A 20,480-nucleotide genomic window follows, 5' to 3' on the forward strand; every position below is an offset into this window, starting at 1 on the left:
TAAGGCAAAGTGTTTAAACTAAGTCATTAAATTATGGATACTTTAAGTGTGGCAGAAAAAGTCGAAATGATTTTTATTTATGGAGAAAGTGGCAGAAAACTTGCTGATAGTATAGCTTTGTATCGAGAACGTTTTCCTGATCGAAATACGCCTTCGAGAAGTACCTTTTACAGAGTTGTGAATGATTTCACTAACACTGGAAATGTGGAATCAAGAAAAAGAACTCGGCGAGCAAATGTAACTACGGAAGAAACTTTGCGGTATTAGCTAGCGTTGAGGTAAATCCTCAAGTTAGCACTCGACGACTTGCAATTGACGCCGAAATATCGAAGACCAGCATTTTAAGAATATTAAAGCGCAACAAGTATTGCCCATACCACATTTCATTGCATCAACAGCTTTATGGAGGTGATTTTGGAAATCGATTATTTTGTCAATGGGCACAAGAACGAATGCGGTTGGACGTCAATTTCTTTGGTAACGTGCTATTCTCGGATGAGTCTACTTTTACAAACAAAGGACAACATGCACTATTGGAGCGTTGAAAATCCGAGATGGTTGCGTGAAGTAGAACATCAACGACCTTGGTCAGTTACTGTTTGGTGTGGCATAATTCGTGATAAACTGCTCGGTCCATACTTTATTGATGGTATGCTGAATGGGGAGAAGTATCGAAATTTTTTAGATGACGTCTTACCAACGTTACTTGTAGATTTGAGCATGGAAGAAAGACAAAATATGATTCTGCAAAATAATGGGTGTCCAGCAGATTTTTCACATATTGCACGTGAAGCTTTAGATCGGGATTATGCTGGGGAATAGATTGGAAGGGGAGGTCCAATTTCCTGGCCTGCCAGATTACCTGATTTAACACCTTTTGATTTTTTTTGTGGAGCGTCCTAAAGCTACGGTCTGCCTTACGCGATTAGACGATGCGTTTAAACGCTGCGGCTAAACGTGCTAGTTCACCATGTGTTTTTCAATGTATGAGGTCTATCTCGAGCGACAAGTCGTAACGCGTTTAGAAATCGTATCGCTCGTGGAGCAAAGTAGTCGTGCGCGTTTGTTTATGTCACTTCTATTTAGCTATTTAGTGAAAAAATTTCTTGCAAACAAGGAAACAGACTACGCTTTACCAAAGAAGAAGACGAGAAATTGATACGAGAAGTAGGAAATCACTCTGTACTTTACGATTTACAAAATAAGTCATATAAAAACTTTAATATAAAAGAAAACACGTGGCAAGAAATTAGCAAATTGGTGATCAAAAGTGGTAAGTTAGGTATGGCGCTAAGTGGCAAGTAAATGATCTTGTTACATTTTTTAAGTTGAGGAGTGTAAAACACGGTGGAAAAGTTTAAAAGATGTTTATTTCAAGAAAAAAAGACAAGGGAAACAAGGAACAGGATCTGAAGCAAGACGGATAAATAATAACTGGGAGCATATGGAATCACTAGCATTTCTAGAAGTTGCTGGGAAGCGTAGATCGTAAGTAAAATATATACATCTTATAATTTATAAAATAATATATTTATATCTTTCATTATGTATTTATATTTCAAATTCGTTTTCACATAAAGTCATATTTTTTTGTAACAAACAGCTGATAAAGGAAACAACAGTATTGAAAATGAAGCATTTTTTCAGGACAATAACCAACGTCTCTGAAACTGAGGATATAAATTCCGACCATATTGACAGTATGAATGTCAGATCAATAAGGAACGCCTCTGAAACTACCATGACGGTAAATGTTTCAGAGAGTCAAGTTGATGAGAGTGTCAATGTCAACGACAGCACAAATGAAACTATGCTTGAAGACGACATATCACCAGTTAAGAAAAGAAGAACAATGAATGAGAAAGTGCTCGCTGCACGTACTGAAGTTTTGAATAGCATTAAAGAAGCCGTACAAAGTTGTGGAAACCCAGTAAAAACGTTTTTCGATAGTATTGCGCAAACAGGAATAACATTTCCTCCTACTCTTATAGTGGACGCAAAAAGGAAGGTGTTCGATGTCATTAGCGATTTAGAATTACAAAATTGCGGCGTTCGACCAATGTCAATTTATAATAGAATATCCAATAGTTGCGCGGATTCAATGACGAATTTCGAAAACTTTTTGCAATAATAAAAACAGTTTTTATTTTTATTAAATAATTTATTATGTTGTAATAAGTTATAAAGAATAAAGTATACGTTTCATTTATCTATTCTAGTTACGTGTTTTAACTGCCAAGATACACTTCCTTCCCTGCTGTTAAAGAAGTTTTTAAATTCAGTTCTGTGCTGATGAATTACCGCCAATATGATGCAAATTTATCATATTTTCTCTAGGCAAGTTTGCTCCCAAACTCCCCTCTGATATTCTCGTTGGACATTCAGCTCTCATTAAATTATGAAGGCAACATGTAGCCATTATAATTAAATCTACAACCGCAGGTTCAATTGCAATAGGTGAATAAAAGATTCTAAATGTTTGACAAAGCAGGTCAAATGCATTCTCGGTGGTTCGACGTGCTCTACATAATCGGTAATTAAAAATTTGTTTTTGTACATCGGTGGTCGCTTGATTCTTGGGATATGAACGTAAAACATGTCGCGAGAGCCAGAATGCTTCGTCTCCAATGATTACATGAGGAAGAGGTATTTTCATTCCAGGTAAAGACTGGTCAGGCGGCATGGTGTCCTCATTGTTGATCATTTGATAAATAGCAGACCTTTCAACTATTCTGCTGTCGCCTTCCTTTCCGTATGATCCAATATCAATTAAAATCAATTTATAACGTGCACTAACCACAGCCAGTAAAACAACAGAAAAGTATGATTTGTAGTTGAAATATAAACTACCAGAATTTTTAGGACTTTTGATGCGAACATGTTTTCTATCAATTGATCCACAACAGTTGGGAAAGTTCCAAATATTGTAATATTCCTCAACATACTTTTTCCAGTCTTCATATGTAGTCTTAGGTAAATAAATTTGAGGTAGTGTCTTGCAAATATTCTCGACTTCTCGAATTATTTTGCCAATGTGATTGTGGGAAATACGGTATGTAAAAGACATGGAACGAAATGATTCACCAGTCGCAAGATACCTTCAACAAATGCTTTGCTTTCATACTTTGATGTTATGTATTTATAATATTTCTTTACCTTAATGTTAACGCTAATTTTTCGCATGCCGATATGGGATTCTTGGTAAACCTGTTTAGCGTTTTCTCAATATAATGTCGTATTTTATCGAGAACATGGTAAAATTGCGCTTTCGTAAGTCTAAAGTATCCTCTGAACTTTATTTCGTCATCAATAAGATGTTTTAGAATTAGATTCGTAAAGCAACCTTCTTCTTTTCGGCGAGAGAAGATATCTTTTACTTCACCACGTGAATTTATATTCAACCATAATAATTCACTTTCGTCTTCTTTCTCCTCTTCCAGAAGTAAGATCGCAGCTGCTGCAACTAGAGGGTCGATTTTTGCAGTGCAAACTCTGCACACGACTCCAAAATCGCAACTAAATAATCGCGTGCCAGACGGACGAGTCGTTTAATCGCGTAAGGTATACCGTAGCTTTACGGATAAGAAATGCATGCAGAAATAGTAGCCAAGAAAACCTTTTAAGATGTAAAGAAAATTTTGTAGAAGGGTTAATAAATGTATTGAAGTGGGTGGAGAAATATTTGAACATTTATTATAAATTTTATACTTGTTGTTGATTAATAGTATAGTTTAATTATTTTTTTATAAATAAACAATATTTAAAACTATTTGAATAAAAAAATTATGTAGATTTTGTCTACAAAAGATGTTTCGCCGTCGTACTGGCAAAACCACACGGTATTTTTTTGTTTTTTTCTAATTATTTTTATCCATAGATTCAGATTTTGCAATCAAAAACATAAGGTGCCATTTAAAAAATTGGTCTCGACCTTCATATGACCTTGAAAATAAGATCAAGGTCAAAAAATGTTATCGTTATATGGCTTCCCCCTTCGCACAGAACAACTTTCATATATTCTGTTTGTATACTCATAATAAACAGCCATAAACCAAAGGTCAGTTCTCAAAGTAGCGGGGCTTCTATCGTTGGGCCAATCATTTACACAGAGTATCAGCGATTCAGAGTTTTTACGGGAGTGCTACGTTCAATGTGGGAGGCACATTGAACGTGGAATATTACGATACTAACTGGAAAAGAAGAGAATGTTGTTGAGGAGATGGAAAGATATAGAATTGGAATACTGGATATCAACGGGATCAAAAAGAAGTGGCAAGTTCTTCCACTATCATAAAACATTACACAATATTTTTTTTTGCGCAGAGGAGGGGAAAATGCTGTTACGCACCCCGGCCTACTGTTGGCGCCTAACGGTGTTAGTAAGGTATGTTTCGGCAGGGAGTCTGGGACTCACAGTGTCTACCCAGTAAAATCCCCCCTCTCCTCACCGGTGCCGCCCTTAAGGATATTTCTTCGGAGGAATCATCGTCTCTTCTAAGACAGGGATCGTTTAGGTCTTCGTCTTAGTCATTCAGCTCCACAGGGTGGCTCCTCCATCGTCGTCTTACTGCTGGTCTCTCCTCGCGCTGTCGTCTCGGTACCACACCATCTCAATCCAGGTAAGTATTGTAAGCATATATCAAAATTCCACTTACTTTTTGATTCAGACATTAACATGAAAACTTACGTCGATAGGAGGAGGATTTTCATCCTTACGGGTTCCCCCTCCGCCACCTTCTTCTATCCCAGCCGTTGCTGCACTAGATGGCCTCATCGGTCTCAGGTAAGTATAGGCAATACACTTTTTGAAAGAGCTCTTAATTTCAGACTTACGTGGGTGGGGAGGTGTCCTTGCAGCTACAGGGTGACCCCTCCACCTACTTCTTCCTGGTGACCTTTCCCAGGGCTGAAGTCACGGCGTATTGCCATCTCGGTCCAGGTAAACATTGCAAAAACACACAAGAATTTCTGTTTTACATTTTGTTTCAGACTTTAATGTAAAAACTTACGCCGCTAGGAGGGGGCTCTTCATCCGTACGGGATCCTCAGTGATGCCACTATGACTGCAGTCTTGGTGCACACCATTCGGATCTGAATGCTAAGATAGTATTTAGACCCGGCACTCAGACACTAGACTTTAATATGGACCAAGGTATGGAACAGTCTGAACCTGAACCCACTTCTTCAAGCGCTATAAAACTGTGGACTTTGGCTTTGGCTTCACACTACGTTGCATCTCTCCGAGTAGAGCACTAGCATTCTTCTTGATAATTATGATAGGCTCCTCATAAAACTACAGTACAGTTTTTTCAGTTGAAGCATCTATATTTTTAAATATTATGTTGTGGAATTTACCCTTTACAGGTATTTGCAGATCCTATATTTAATTAACAACGAAGCCTAGTATTGATTTTGAAAATACTGTTATTCACTATAAAGAATATACATGCATTTTCTAATACTCTAGACATTATTCCAAGAATCAAAGGTAACAACTACCCCAAAGAAATTAGAGCTCAACAATTCAAGAGAGTAATCTGAAAAAATAAAGATAACGATGTCAGTACCTGAACAAATTGTCAAATTATAGTAAAACTGACTATTCACTCTGCAGAACTAGTAAAAGGCTAAGAATCCACCAATTAAAGTCGGAGATGGTACATGGGCAAAAACTAATACACGAAAAACCAACAGATATGCAAAAAATAGTAAGAGAAATTAAAGAAAACATTAATTTGAAAGAAGTTCTAGGGTTTGAAATAATTACGGGGGAAATTTCAAAAAACCTTCTAAATAATATAATAACTCAAACTCACTTATCTTATTGATGCATCTTTTAGATTAAAAAAGGATTGTAAAATCACATGTATGCAGGATTGTTGAACTCAATTGACTTCTGTTTTATTTTTTTATCTATTTCTGTTTTCTGTGTTTTTAATGATAGTCGTACTTTAACGATGAAAAAGTTTATTTATATTTTTAATGCCAGCGTGTTAATGCTATCCTCAGGAAACCACCTGTTTAAATTACATTCATAAAACTAAATTAAATTATCTATTACACTTAAATTAAAAAAAAAAATCTGTTTTATTTGTTTCATGACAACACGGCACCACTTATCGATCTGCCTTTCCTAAAGCATTGTTGTTTTTCAGCATTTGTTATAATATTTTTTGGCTTATTTTTAAGTATGTTTGTAAATAGCTTCATAGAAGTGTAAGTGTTATGTGCGATAGTTTTCAGGGTTAGTTTTTGTTCCTTTTTTGAATATGGGAATTGGTATGCTTTAGAGCCATTCCTTTGGTACTTCAGAGTCTTGCAGCGCTCTGTTAAATAAATGGGTTAATTTTTCTGATAAGAGTTTCCCACCATCCTTGAGCAATTCGCTGGGTATTTTATCTGTTCCAGGGGATTTTCTACAGAAATACAAGTTCCTGTCGCAGTTTTAGTATACGAGTGAGTACTTTTGCTCTTGATCACTTCACCTCAGTGTGCAACTATTACTATTACATTTTTTCCTAATGTTTTATTTGCTGATGAAGAAAACTAACATTCACATTTTGTATTTTTTTCAAAAGATGTAACGCTTTTAACATAGCCAACCATGGAAAGGGTGCCATCTGTAGAGATAGAGAGATGCTAAAAACGGTTTCACCTGACTGATTTACTATTTGATCTTCTACTATTTAATGATTAATAAAGCGGACAAATGCTTTTTGCCAATATATGTTGACTCATCAACTAGGAATACAAAATTTGAATTCTGAAGTTTATTACTACATGCATTTTCCTCGATATCGAAAGATATTTCTGTAATACGCCTGCGAGCTGTGTCGTTGGATAGTGCAATCTTGCTTATTGTCATTGTTGCTTCATTTCTTACCATTGTCGTGACTATTTGTATGCATGCAGGTAAAGTAAGTGAAATCCCCTTTTGAAAGCCCTTGTGAAAAAGCCCTTTTTAGAATCAATTTCTGTGGCGGAGCCCCTTATAACTACCTTATGTCTTATAAATAAATATGTCTTATAAATAAATATGTCTTATAACAAATAAAAATATCTTGGAACGGCTGCGGAGCCTCAAGGGTTCCGCGGAGCACAGGTTGGGAACCGCTGCCCTAAGGAATACTTTTAAAAGAGTTCGCCGCTTTTGTTTGCTGTTTAAACAGCCTATTGAAATAACTAATAGATTTATCTTGTAAATTAGAGTGGACATTGTTAAAATGTTTACTCAATTTACAAGGGAGCAAACATTTATTTGCCATTATATTTGGCTATATTTACATCAAAATAAGAACTATGCACCTAACATCAACTTCTAATTCACTTAATGCAACTAAAGCACAACAAGAATACCAGAACCGTTACCAACAACTTGTAGATTGACACATCCGCATGGTTTCTCTACCGTTTCAGCATGCTTGTCCATAGTGGAACGCCAGTATGGCGTTGATAGTAATATGAAATTAGATTAACTTAACTGAAAGCTAATATTCCAAAATGTGAAAAATTTCTATTAATATTCTCCAAACCTCAATTATCTTTAGAAACGTTCATAGAATTAAGCAACAGAGATATTTTTATGTACTTTGTTAGGAGAGATAAGCTTGGACACATGAATTCATGTTTGTCGATATTTTTTAGATACACCTGACCTGTATACAGAAAAATATTTTTTTTATATCTTTATGTCTCAAGTAGTTTATTTTAATCAATTACTCATCTTTAATCATTGTTATTTTAAGTGGGTGCTTAATTAGAATGGGTTTTAAGAAGCTTACAAATACAAAATTACTTTAACCAGCATATTTTTTTAGCTTTGTAACTATTAAAATTAATTTCAGAACCGTGGTTATTAACTATAATTAAACAGACTTCGATTGGGTTAAAAGCATTTTGCGATGTAGGCGCTGGTGAGAGTACGAGGGCGACTCGTATGAAATATTGACCCGGTTTTCCAGTCATCTGCTCGTTTGGTCACGATCGACCACTATGGAATGTGTCGGTTTGCGCACCGGTTCCGGGGGTTAACCTGTTCGTGCAAGCACGGGATTAAAGCACCTTTACATTCAACGCCTCTCACAGGTGGGTCGTTGATATGGTAAAGCAAAAAACTGCAATCGATTATCTATAAAATACTATTTTTTTTTGTAAAATTACCCCTTAATCATTTTATGTAAAAAAAAATATATACAGGATGGTCCATTTAACGTGAGACAAGCGATTATCTCGAAAACGATTCATTTTACATAAAAATGAACCAAATGAAAGTTGTTCTGCGCGAAGATTTTACAATAAAATATATAGGGTGCCATTTAAAAAATTCGTCGTGACCTTCGTATGACCTTGAAAATAAGGTCAAGATCAAACATGTTATCGTCATAAGGTTTCCCCCTTCGCACAGAACAACTTTCATTTGGTTAATTTTTATGTAAAATGAACCGTTTTCGAAATAATCGCTTGTCTCACGTTAAATAGACCACCTATACGTACGATATTATAAACATTATAGAATATATATTATATATAGTTTATTTATCTAGGTGATCAAGTTATTTTTTTAAAGAATAGGTGTTAATCAGACTACATTATTTATACATAGCAATTTCACTTGCAAAGGCCATAAATAGCAATTTGGAACCAGGCTCTGCGCTCTATCAATTGTGTCTCTAATTGATGTGACAACAATGCTCGTTTCGCATAATTCTGCATGCGGTAATATGTACGAATTATCGTAAATCATTTATTATAAACATTGTTGTGACGAAAGAAAAAATAAATTCGGAAATTGTCTCGCGCTGTACATTCTAAAATTAAATATAAACTATGGGAAGAATAGGTGGGCAATTTCTGGTGAACTCTCTATGAGGAAATCAACGAAAAAGAGGAAGTAATCTGTGCAGCTTTACTCGCTCGAAAAGGTTTAAAACCTAGGATCAAAAACCCGCTTCAAACAAATAACTTAGAAATAAGTAGTTGCTTCAAAGGTACGAAAGGCAAAATGTTACATTGGCAGCTCAACTGCTATCATATACCACTGCGGTGGCATTAAGAAGGTATTGTTCAAACACAAATGAAGCAGATTTTGTTGAAATAGTAAATGGTTGGTTTGTTGGTGCCAACTAAATCTGCATATGGGCTTACATTAGCAGAACAAAATAAAATATTGAACAAAATGTATTACACAATAAAAAATATCAAGTGTATTGGAAAGAACGCAATGCAAACGTTTCAGAAGGGAGTGTTAATGTCAATAGTGTCTATAAAGTTGATGCCATGACATTAAATATATTTTAACCAATTGATTGAACCAAGATGCTTCAGAAAATTTATTTAGCCAAATTAGAACGAGAGGAGGGCTTAATGATCATCCAACGCCTTTATAGGCCTAGGACGATTATTTTGAGTAAATCGTCGCAGTTCAAACGCGGTACAAGTACTACAGATACAGCAGATGATGAGTATTTAGTTGGAAAAGTTCTACTGCAAACAAATTGCGTAGAAGCTTCTTCCACCGAAAGCTCCGGGGACACGTCATCTACAATATCTGAAAATATTGTATGTGAAGAAAATACCAATGTAAAAGAAGAAGATGGGGTATCTCGCTGGATGGATGGTGAAAAAAATAAAAGATGTGCATCCAGAATTGGGGGATTTAAAATATTTATCATTCGGTGGTTTAATAAACCCCAGTACTACATTCAAAAATTTAGTTATGACCTTAAACGATTATTTCAATTTGAAACTGGGGAAAGGATTACACAATAAGAAGAATATTAAAAAAATTAAAGCAAAAGTTCAATAGCAGCAAAAAAAATGAAAAAAATAAGTTCATAAATATGATACATTACACATTTTTAATGTATAAATATTCACTGTTTTTGCAGTTTGCAGTTTATTGTATTTGTGGTAGATGTAATTTGTTTTTTTATTTTTACCTTAAAACTTAATTTTTATTTTTATTATAATTTTTTTTTATGTTTTCTTATATATTATGTTTTCCATCACCATATAGTAATATCAATCCTTATTCTTATGTAATGACTAATGATCTTCACTGGTATTAACATAAATTAATCATGAATTTATATCAAAAATGAAGTTAATAATTCAACTTCCGGTTTCTACAGCAGTTTGCAAAAAATTAAAAAAATGTGGACCTAAATATATTAAATCAATTTAATTACTTCATTTTAAAAATTTCAATTGCTTGGCTGTATTATTTTTGACATATGACGTAATGCGCAGTATAGTTGCGTACGAACCTAGACAACCTCTTATATATAAACCTTGGTACTGGCGTGTACACAGTGACAGATTGACTGCCACCAAAACTGTTCTAGTGGCGGCCAGTGGCATCACGGTGTGTTGTGTTCTGCCTAAACTGGATGAATTTGACCAGGAATATGAAAATGCAGTGGATGAAGCTATTGGAGAAGTTGTTGTTGAAGTAGTTCATTGTTTGAGCGAAGAATTGCAAAAGATGCTAAAAAGTAATAGGTCTTGTTAGGTCAACGATTGGGTGGGACATCGCAGTAACCTCGAAGCTTCATCAACGATTTTAAGTGAACTTGCTGATGAAGATCCACAAGAATATAGAAAAATTATGAGGATGGGTGTGGACCAATTCAATGAACTCTTATTATTAGTTGAAGGTCAAATTTCAAAAGCTGATGAATGAGGAACGCAATCCCAGCCCGTATAAAACTTGAGGTTGCTTTAAGATTTTTAGCAACTGGTGATTCATATTAATCCCTCGCAATTTTTTTCCGAGTACCAGCAAACACAATTTCAAGTTTCATGTCAGATGTCCTCAAAGCAATAACGACAGCATTAAACGACATACATGAGGGTAAGTTCAATGAATGTGTCAAGTGTCTTTAATTTAAGTTACTTACTTAATAGTAGGTCTAATAAGTGATAAAACATTGTACTTTAAATTGTAATTCTCAGTGATTAGCTAGGTATAAAAACATTATCTTTTTTTAATAATCTTTATTGAATCAATGCATAATGCCAAAACGCATTTACAAATCGGTTTTGGTTATTCCAGATTTCTGTAGATTAATTCATTTACATGGGTGAAATTGTCACTACTCTCATCATCTGAACCCTGACCGTAGTTGGAGGAGGTGCCAGAACTCATAGGAGATTCTCTAGATGGGCCTTCCAACAACTTCCCTTGAAACAATCGTTCCCTTGAAATAAGAGTCTGTATATTTTCCTGAAGTTTAAGTTTGTGTACTAGTGGTAGGTCCCTTATTTGGGGTGACATATTTTCCAAAAGCATCAACTTTGTCAATTGGGGCCCTCGAAGTTGAAGGCCTGTTCTCAGTTAGCTTTTGTAGCTTTTCAATGGCCCCCTCAACCTTAGACAGTTTGCTTAACCACCTTTTTTTGTATGATGGCGTTGTAGATGGTACTGGAAAGAGTGGAGTTTGGCCGTTTCTTGCCCTTCTTGCTGGTCCTCCACAGCATCAGGAGTGTCTACGTCGAGTTGTGTATTGTTCGGGTCTTCGATTTCAGCATCATCATTGAGAGTTTTGCCGGTTGTTGGAACATTCTGGAAACACACAAACGCTCATTAATATTCAGGTATTACACATTTTCCAGTGTACAAGGTTTTATTTCTTGTGTGTTTTAGGTGCCAAAAACAGAGGATGAATGGAAGGTCGTGCAGAAGAATTTTGAAACGAAATTGAATTTCCCTTCATGTGTAGGCGCAATTGATGGAAAACACGTGGCTATAAAACGTCCACCTGGAAGTTGCTCAGAGTTTATTAACTACAAAGGGGGCTACCGCATTATTCTTTTGGCGTTGGTAGATGCAGACTACAAATATCTGTACATTGATGTGGGAACCAATGGAAGGACCAATGACGGAAGTGTTTTCCTGTTGTCATCATTCAAAGTTCCTTGAAGAACACTTCATTGTGGGAGATGACGCATTTCCATTGGGTGTAAACCTAATGAAGCCCTTTTCAAAAAAGAATTTGACATTAGTGGAACGGATCTTTAACTATCGTTTATCATGTGGACGCCGAGTGATAGAAAATGCCTTTGGTATAATGACAGCAAAATTCCGCATTCTTGGAAGAGAAATTGAAGTCGATTTGAAAACAATAGATTCGATAGTGTTGTGTGCATGTACCCTCCATAATTGGTAAGGAACAACCTCTCCAGCTACATACTTTGCAAGGGGTTGGATTGACCAAGAAGATACTGAAAGTGGTAATTTCTTCCCTGGTCTATGGCGCTCAACCAGAACAGCACTACCATCATTGAGAACAGCTCTATCAACCAACTCACATTCCAAGAAAGCTTCAGATACAAGAAGGAAATTAGCAGAGTTCTTTAACGGAGAGGGATGTGTATCTTGGCAGATGAAGGCCATTGGCATGTAATCGATCGAGAAAGTATTAAGTTACTGTGTACAAAAATGTAAAATAAATGATTTACTATAAATAAATGACTTTATTGTTCATTTGATATTATTTTATCACCCAACAGCCCTTTTAGTTTCAAATTCAATCTGTTGATAACTCGGGGATCTTGAGAAACAACTTGGGTAAAAGGTTACAACTAAAGTCAATTAGTATGAGCCAAACTTACCAAGTTCGTTTTTGGTTTCCTTGTGACAACTACATCTCTCATGAAAATATATGCTGCTGCAAACCAAGGCAGTTTTGGTTTGTATACATCGTTGGCTCCTGCTCCACTAGTTTTAGATTCGCTTACTTTTAGCACTTCTGCTCTGTAGGTGGACTTGATAGCTTTGATTCTAGCTCTAAGAAATCCCAGAAATATCAGGTACTTGTACTTCCAAAACAACCAATTCATTCTTCAATTTTAACATCGCACTCTCTCTCTTAGTCTTGTTGACATAGTCTGGGTGACAGATATTCCACAGCAGTTCGTAATTTACATAGTACTCCAAAAACACAGTTATGTTATCCGCACTCCACTTATCACTGGGTGCTTTCTTCTGCTCACCATTTTTCACAGAACTCATTGCTAAATTGTATAGTAAAACATTCAACCGCGGATCGACAACAGTTTCCTACAGCGTCCACTGGCGGTCAGTAGCTACTGGCCGTTGAAGCGTCCAGTACCCCATCACATGTAGACAGTACGCGGACAATTACTGGCCACCATTAATGGCTAGGTCTACTAGACGCCACTACTTTCCCCGTCTGCAGGGACCTATACCTTAGCCGTGGTGCCCCGCTTTTAAGGCGCCCGACTCACCTTTGGCATAGTTCTCTCTAGACCAGGCTTGTTGGTTTAGCACAAGGTTTATATATAAGAGGTTGTCTAGGTTCGTACGCAATCATACTGCGCATTACGTCACATGTGGAAAATAATACCGCTAAGCAATTCAAATTAAACAAAGGCATGGAGAGCACCACATGGCCATGAGGTTGCGTGCGCAATCCGTGATCGCTTACGTCACGAAACACTCCTGCTCTTGCCCCTCGCCCACAAACTAAAGTCAAAGTATTGCAGCATAGGAACTTAGACAACCTTTAATATATAAACCTTGGGTTTAGCAGCCGGTTTACCAAGTCTCACATCTCCTAGATAATTTAATTAGGGCACATGTTTTAGAGATGAAGATACGACTAAAATTAGTTTTTGTGCCACTAAAGCAAAAATAAAACAAGTTCAGCGACTATAAAAAGTAATATTAATTATAAAAGAATATATTTTATTTATGAAAACCTTTTCCATGTTTACATTAAAAATTTATTTTGTTTTTAATACAATTTTTATTGAAATAAAATGGGTTATAGTAAAATTTAGTTAATATGGACTGCAACAAAATGAGGAAAACGTCTACTATTTATTGACAGAAAATTAATTAGAATAGTGTGAAATAGTGTGATTTTCAGAATCGTAACACATTGAATTGTGTTAGGAACCCCACAATGAATATATGCTGCTTGCGAATGTACGCCATCGAAGAAAATTGTATCGAGGCCCCGTGTTAATATAATTATTAGACACGCTGGTTATGAAACAAGAGCTTACTGAAGAGTTTACTTAAAGAGAAAGCACCTTCTTGTGACGGTTTTACAAACGAACCCAAAGTTCTAGTTATATTAACTTGATGCTCTGCGATGACTATTGCATGGATTTCCGTCGCAAGATCGTGTGCATAACCGACCAGGTAAGTGTTATCCGGCCTTTCCATCACTTGAGCCCTGTGTAATTCCGCATATTCTCCTGGGACCCAAAGTACTTACATATTATTGATTTTAAGTTGCGTTTTTCTATTTAACGCTTTACCAAAGCAAATCTATCAAGTAAATGTTACATAAATATGTAGTTCAGGATTTTGGGGTAATATCATACATGTATGATACTTTGAGAATTTGGGACACACGAGAATAAATATCATATTTCAATACAGTTTATTTCTATATTACTTTAAATTCACCTTCAATGCACATGAAAAGCTATACATGCTCACACATGCTTTGAAAAAAGTGAGAGGTGTGGAAAATACACCAACACCTACTAGTTGGAAGACCAATGCGACCACTCCACTGCACAAAAATTGATGCACAACCAATATAGAGAGCTATCGTGGAATTAAATAGGAATTACTATTTCGTCCTATAGCAACCTAAGCAATATTGTAAAACAACATGTTAATGCAACAGAATCGCTGGTACGCTGACATAAAATGTGAAGAAGCAGCTGTATATGGACTGCCACAAAATCAAGAGTATACAAGGCATGCGTGAAGCCTGTATTGGAACCAAGGACGCAGACGACAGAAACTAAACGAACATTCCGCACAAATGAAATCAAAATCCTCACGACAATAACGGATAACTGATGGATCATTGTAGAGGCAGCGAAAACGAGGATGTGTCCAGAACGAATAACAACAGATTGTTCTAGATTGTTAAGAATAGACAGCCACTGTCAAGGCAACTTCCAGGACGCCTACTAAGCTGTGGTGTGAGTGTTGGGCATCCTGATCCCAAGATGCAACAACGAATGGGCAACACAATCCTACGGCTATCGTTAAATAGAAGAACAAGAAGTTATCCTATACAGCTCTGAAAACATTTTGGTAGATCATGCGTTACCTTGGTGTAGATGAAATTCCTTCTTATCACGCCAGCTTCCATTTCATCAACAAATCTACAATACTCAATATAATAATATATAATATGTACTTCTGCTAATGTGTCTTTTCCATTTTCCTTCGACATAGTTGATCTGGTTCACAGTCATATTCTATAGTCTATTTGACTTCTCTATAGAGTCAAGTTTTCCTTCTATTTGAAAATGACCCTATTCTGTACCCATACGTAAGGCGGAGCGTTCTGTTCAATATCTATTACTTTCTAAGACTAATAAGACGAAAGAAAAAAAAAGACGTTGGAATGACTTAAATTGATTTGCATCTAATGTCCTTTTAATGTACTTTGGGGGTTAATCACCAAGCCGTCATGTTCATCACCAAACCGTGGTTTAATTACCTTTTTGATTATGGCCTCCAAGCATATGGTTAGTCTTTAGATAGATCTTCATAAATTGTCAATACAGATTTTTATACATGAGGATAAAATGATAGAAGATGTTTCACTAAATGTTAAATGATCTAATCCAGTTTTAATGAAGAACGCACTCTAAAGTAAGCAGTTATGCCGAAAGTACTTAAAATTTTAATAACTATGAATTCTGAACAAATGAAGGTCATTAATTAGTGGTTTTAAAAGATAACCTACACCTATAGGCTTATTAGGTTGGCATAATTACATCACAAATTTATTATTCATTATTGTTTAATAAAATTACAAACATAATGAGATTTCTTCAATACAAAATTTTTTAACACAAAGTTGAGTTTGTTAGTATAAAAGGTAGAGGTGTCATCTCCGGATAAGACCCAGACCTATAGTGTTATCGTGTAAAAAAAAAGTACAGTAAAAAAGCAAAAATCGCCAACACGAAGCAAAAGTCTCATCTAGGATAATCTGTAAAGTTTTACGAATTTAAAAATATTTTCTCCGGCGAGATGGTACGGCGCTAGTCGACGTCGGCGTCGACGGAATATGCTGGAGGCAGAACAAATGATCCACCACTACCAAGTCAACGAATTTCATAGGTGGAACGCAGGTGTGATGTATGCTCGTACTTGCCAAGCTAAACCTACGAAACGTCTCTCCTTTAGCAAGGAAGACAATATATCTTAAGGAAATGTAGATATTCTTGGGAATCGACCAGTGCACGGGAATTAAAACAAAAGTTGTCTTGTAATTAATAAGGGTAAAACTATTTAATCAACACAAATAAGGCCAAAACTTACATTTAAATAAAAAAAAAACAAGAATACTTACAAATGGAAGCATAAAAACCAAGTACATAATAACGCAAAGCCCAGTTTAACACTTCAAATTACTCAAAAAATATTTTTCACTAAACAAGTACATTTTACCTGTATACTATTTCTAGAAACAGTCTCTTATTGTAATTTAATTCCTTTTCCAAGATAAAAATATTGTTAAAATCAAAGCGTTTCATTTCTGTAAGAAAATATGTCTAAAAACTGTTACCTTATTGTATTTTATTTTAATAATAATAATAAATCCCTTTATTTCTATAATGCTTACATGCATAGAAAACAGTCAAAAAAACAAAAAACCTTTACAATTAAGTAAATAACATTAATTAATTAATTATAATACCAATAAATTTACAAATTCAAATACAAAAAATCTAGTACAAAATAAAAATAAAAGATGTTAATAAACATATTTCTTAGTGGGTTGAAATATTTTCGAGAAAAAAATCATCTACCCTGTAAAAAGCTTTCGCGATTAAGAATTCTTTCAATCTTTTTTTAAATAACGGTAAGTAATTGTGCAGTTTTATACAAAAATATAAAAGACTTTTCTGTATTTTAGAATAATTAGTCTTCGGTGGTAGTAAAAATAATCGTTCAGTGCCTCTCCTTTGAAGTTGTTGAGATAATTCATATTTTGAGAAAAATTCATGGTAATTAGTTATACCAAAAGTGCACATTCTAGAATAAACAAACATGGGAACGTGAGAATATTTTGTTCTGCGAAAAGAGCTCTACATGAGTCACGCGGACCTAAACCGAAAACCGCTCGTACACACTTCTTCTGAAGGATGAAAACAGCTTCCGAAGTTACTGCATTTCCCCAGAAAATAACTCCATATCTCAAACGCGATTCAACACACGCATAATAAACACTTAAAGCGACTCTCTCACCTACACATCGTGACACTGTTCGAAGCGCAAAACATGTTCTGGATAAACTAGTTGTCAACCCATCAATGTGTTGACTCCAGGAAAGGCGGCAGTCCATCTTTAAACCGAGGAACGTCACCTCCTGTTTATAGGTGAGTAATTGTCCTCCAAACATTATTTCCATCTCAGGTGTTTTATTTGCAAAAATCATAAAAGTTGATTTTGCTATATTGAGCTGTAGATTATTTCCTAACAACCATTCGTTTAGTTTTGTTAAATTCTCTCTGGCCATTCCTAAGACCGCTTCTTCACTTTTTCCAGATACAACAGAAGTTGAATCATCCGCAAATAATACCAGTAAACTATCAAGTACATAAGGCAAATCATTAATGTACAGAAGAAACAGGAAAGGTCCCAAGACTGACCCCTGAGGTACTCCCTGAAATACTTCTTTCCACTCAGACCTAACTTCTCCTCCCGAATCGCTGTATGACATAACACACTGGCTTCTGCTGTGTAAATAGGATTTTAACCAATCAAGGACAACGCCGCGGAAACCCATTTTTTCCATTTTATTCAGAAGGATTTCATGATTCACACAGTCGAATGCTTTTATTAGGTATCATTTATTTTATTTTAGTTTATTTTTATTAGGTATCGTTTATTAGATATCATTTTCATTGATAGCTGATGTAATTTTATCAAGTATCTGAAAAATTGCACGTGACGTTGATCGTCCTTTTATATACCCATTTTGGGGTTAATATAAATGATACCTAACATTTAGTACTTTGTTTTTAATTACAAAATCCATTATTCTTCTCAATGCAATTTTTTCAAATATTTTTGCAATATTTGATATTAACGCAATAGGACGATAGTTTGAAAAAACCGATCGATCTCCTTTCTTATACAATCGTTTAATTACTGTTTTTTTAAAGCTTGCTGGAAAAACGCCCATAGAAAAGGACAAATTGATAACATTACTCAATGGTTCAGAGAGAGCATCAGAAGAGAACTTCAATAAGGCCACCGGAATCTCATCAAAGCCTACCGCTTTTGTATCATTTAAAGATTGTATTGTTTTTTGAACTTCTATTGCATCACTTAAATAAAATGCGAAAGTTTTAGATATTTGTAAGTTTCTTATTCTTAAGGGAACCGTATTAGAAATTTGTACACTATTTATAAAATATGTATTAGCAGCATTAAGTATATCTATATCATTTTCATACACTGGCCGAAATACGTTTAGATCAAAATAATTATTTGATTTTTTGCATCCCCTGAGTGCATTAATGGTTGTCCACGTAGCTTTAGCTTTATTTGACGCATTTTCAATATAGTTAGTATACGAAGCCTTTTTTGATCTTTCAATTTCTGTCTTTAGGTACTGACAGAAATTTTTATATGCTTCAGGAGTAACAGCCCCATTTAACACTCCTTCATATAACTGCCTTTTAATCGCTGTTTTATTTTTGATTTCTTCTGTTAACCATGTTTTCACTTGTTGCTTATTTCTATTTGGAGATGAAATATCAACAATTTTAAATTTGCTCTGTCTATCCAAACTATTTCGAATAATGCTCAAAAAATTATTAAAACAGATCATTCAGCATTTTGCATGTCTTTTGTAAGTGACCAATCAATGACATCATATCATGATGTATGTGCGTTAATATGTCTCGATTTAGAAAACATTTCTTTATTTTTGTTTTAATTTTTTCAATCCCACTATTGATTAAAAAGGATCTCTCTTGCGCGAAATGATCTGATGGTGCAGATACTAAAGTTTTACTCTCATATGATTCTAGGTTTGTAAAGATACTGTCAATTATAGTACAGGATCGATTATTTTTTCTGGTAGTTTCCATAATTGAAGGGTATAGGTCGTATCTCGATAGGTCGTTCCAATAGTCTAAACGAAGTTCTGTCTTGGATCCCTAAATTGATATTAAAATCACCAGCAAGAAAAATTTTGTATTTTAATTTCATTGATAGGTCCTGTAATATCTCTTCTAAAGTTACAAATCTTCAGTATCTCCCGTTGGTGCACGGTAAATGCAAAGGATAATTAAATTTAGGGGTGCAATTTTTATTGCACTGCATTCCAAAATCAATTCCTGACTCTTGTTCTTGATTGATAGTAACTCAACATACTCAATGCCAGATTTAATGAGTATACATGATCCTCCATGCTGATTTTTTATTCTAGTAAAATTTGAAGCCATTTCATAGCCCTCAATGGTAAGTGGTTCATTAGGTTTTGGCCAGTGCTCCGTTAGAGCTAAAACTTGTACTGGTATATCCAGATGATCAACAAAAATAAGTAAATCTTCAGTTTTATTTCGTACACTCTGTATATTTTGATGAATGATTGTGAAAATCGTTTGATTGTGTGATTCAATGGTGTTTATCTTACTATTTCTATTTTCTATGGGAATAGGAATCATTTCACTTTAAATTCTTTTTTACAATGTATGACTGTTTCTTTTGAAAATTGATTCTAAAAAACGTTTTATACGCACTCCTATGGCCATCCATAGTGCAGGTTGAATTGTATCGTTTTGGTATTTTACTGGAACGGACAATTTAAACGATGAGTATTCATCCGGTCTCTTAGATTTAATTTTTTCGCATTTGACATTGATTATGTTATTCTTATTGAGGTAATCTGTAATAGTAGTTTCCGTTGTCGTCGTTTGGAAACCACATATGTAAAAATGTACGTAATGTGGGGTACCTTTTAGGACAATGCCAGATGCAGTTCCATGGGTAATATTTAAAGTAGATCGTTTTTTTGGTCTACGTGTTACAGTTGTGAAGGATTCATTTTCTTCTATCAAAGCTACTTTATTGTTGCTATTTTGGTTCACTGATGACTTTTTTCCAACAGATTTTTTAAAAATATCAGCATATTTCTCTTTTTTTGATAAATTCTCAACTTCGCTTTTTTGCTGCTGCTGCATGTTACCCCGCTTGTGGTCAGTAACCTCGAGCGGTTTTGGTTTTCCAGTTTGTGGGAGTTTATTTATTTCGCCAGATGTGACTTTATTACCAGCGACATCTTTTGAATCAATTTTTGTTTATGTATTATTATTAGAGTTCTGTATTTCAAGTATTCTTTTAATTTGTTTTAATTCTAATTTTAAGCTTTTATTCTCTTCCTTTAATTTAGCGACTTCATCTTTAACTGAGTCAATTAAGTCAGTTTTCATATTTTCAATGTATTTCTTAATTATTG

General features: G+C 35.0%; 2 protein-coding genes across 2 annotated transcripts; one reads left to right on the top strand and one right to left on the bottom strand.

Moving 5' to 3' along the window:
* The first annotated feature begins 932 nt into the window (after nucleotides 1-932).
* LOC111420863 (uncharacterized) lies at nucleotides 933-2,380 on the top strand. Its single transcript, XM_071201445.1, has 4 exons — nucleotides 933-974; nucleotides 1,087-1,273; nucleotides 1,329-1,488; nucleotides 1,648-2,380. Exons 1-4 carry the CDS (start codon nucleotides 933-935, stop codon nucleotides 2,129-2,131), a joined length of 873 nt encoding a protein of 290 aa, XP_071057546.1. The 3' UTR covers nucleotides 2,132-2,380.
* On the bottom strand, nucleotides 2,279-12,394 carry LOC111420898 (uncharacterized). Its single transcript, XM_071201446.1, has 4 exons — nucleotides 12,152-12,394; nucleotides 11,424-11,563; nucleotides 3,157-3,516; nucleotides 2,279-3,098 (listed from the first exon to the last, which is right to left on the bottom strand). Exons 1-4 carry the CDS (start codon nucleotides 12,392-12,394, stop codon nucleotides 2,279-2,281), a joined length of 1,563 nt encoding a protein of 520 aa, XP_071057547.1.
* Between the last annotated feature and the right edge of the window lie 8,086 nt (nucleotides 12,395-20,480).

Source organism: Onthophagus taurus, chromosome 2, assembly GCF_036711975.1.
Source record: "Onthophagus taurus isolate NC chromosome 2, IU_Otau_3.0, whole genome shotgun sequence".
NCBI lineage: Eukaryota > Metazoa > Arthropoda > Insecta > Coleoptera > Scarabaeidae > Onthophagus > Onthophagus taurus.

Bases quoted from the DNA above. Each gene is read 5' to 3' on its own strand.
- LOC111420863 (XM_071201445.1), top strand. From the start codon at position 933: ATGCGTTTAAACGCTGCGGCTAAACGTGCTAGTTCACCATGT. The intron at 1,274-1,328 runs GTAAGTTAGGTA...ACATTTTTTAAG, and splicing joins CAAATTGGTGATCAAAAGTG to TTGAGGAGTGTAAAACACGG. The intron at 1,489-1,647 runs GTAAGTAAAATA...GCATTTTTTCAG, and splicing joins GTTGCTGGGAAGCGTAGATC to GACAATAACCAACGTCTCTG.
- LOC111420898 (XM_071201446.1), bottom strand. From the start codon at position 12,394: ATGGCCTTCATCTGCCAAGATACACATCCCTCTCCGTTAAAGAACTCT. The intron at 11,564-12,151 runs GTACATGCACAC...GTGTGTTTCCAG, and splicing joins TTCCTTACCAATTATGGAGG to AATGTTCCAACAACCGGCAA. The intron at 3,517-11,423 runs GTACCATCTACA...GCGATTATTTAG, and splicing joins GCCAAACTCCACTCTTTCCA to TTGCGATTTTGGAGTCGTGT.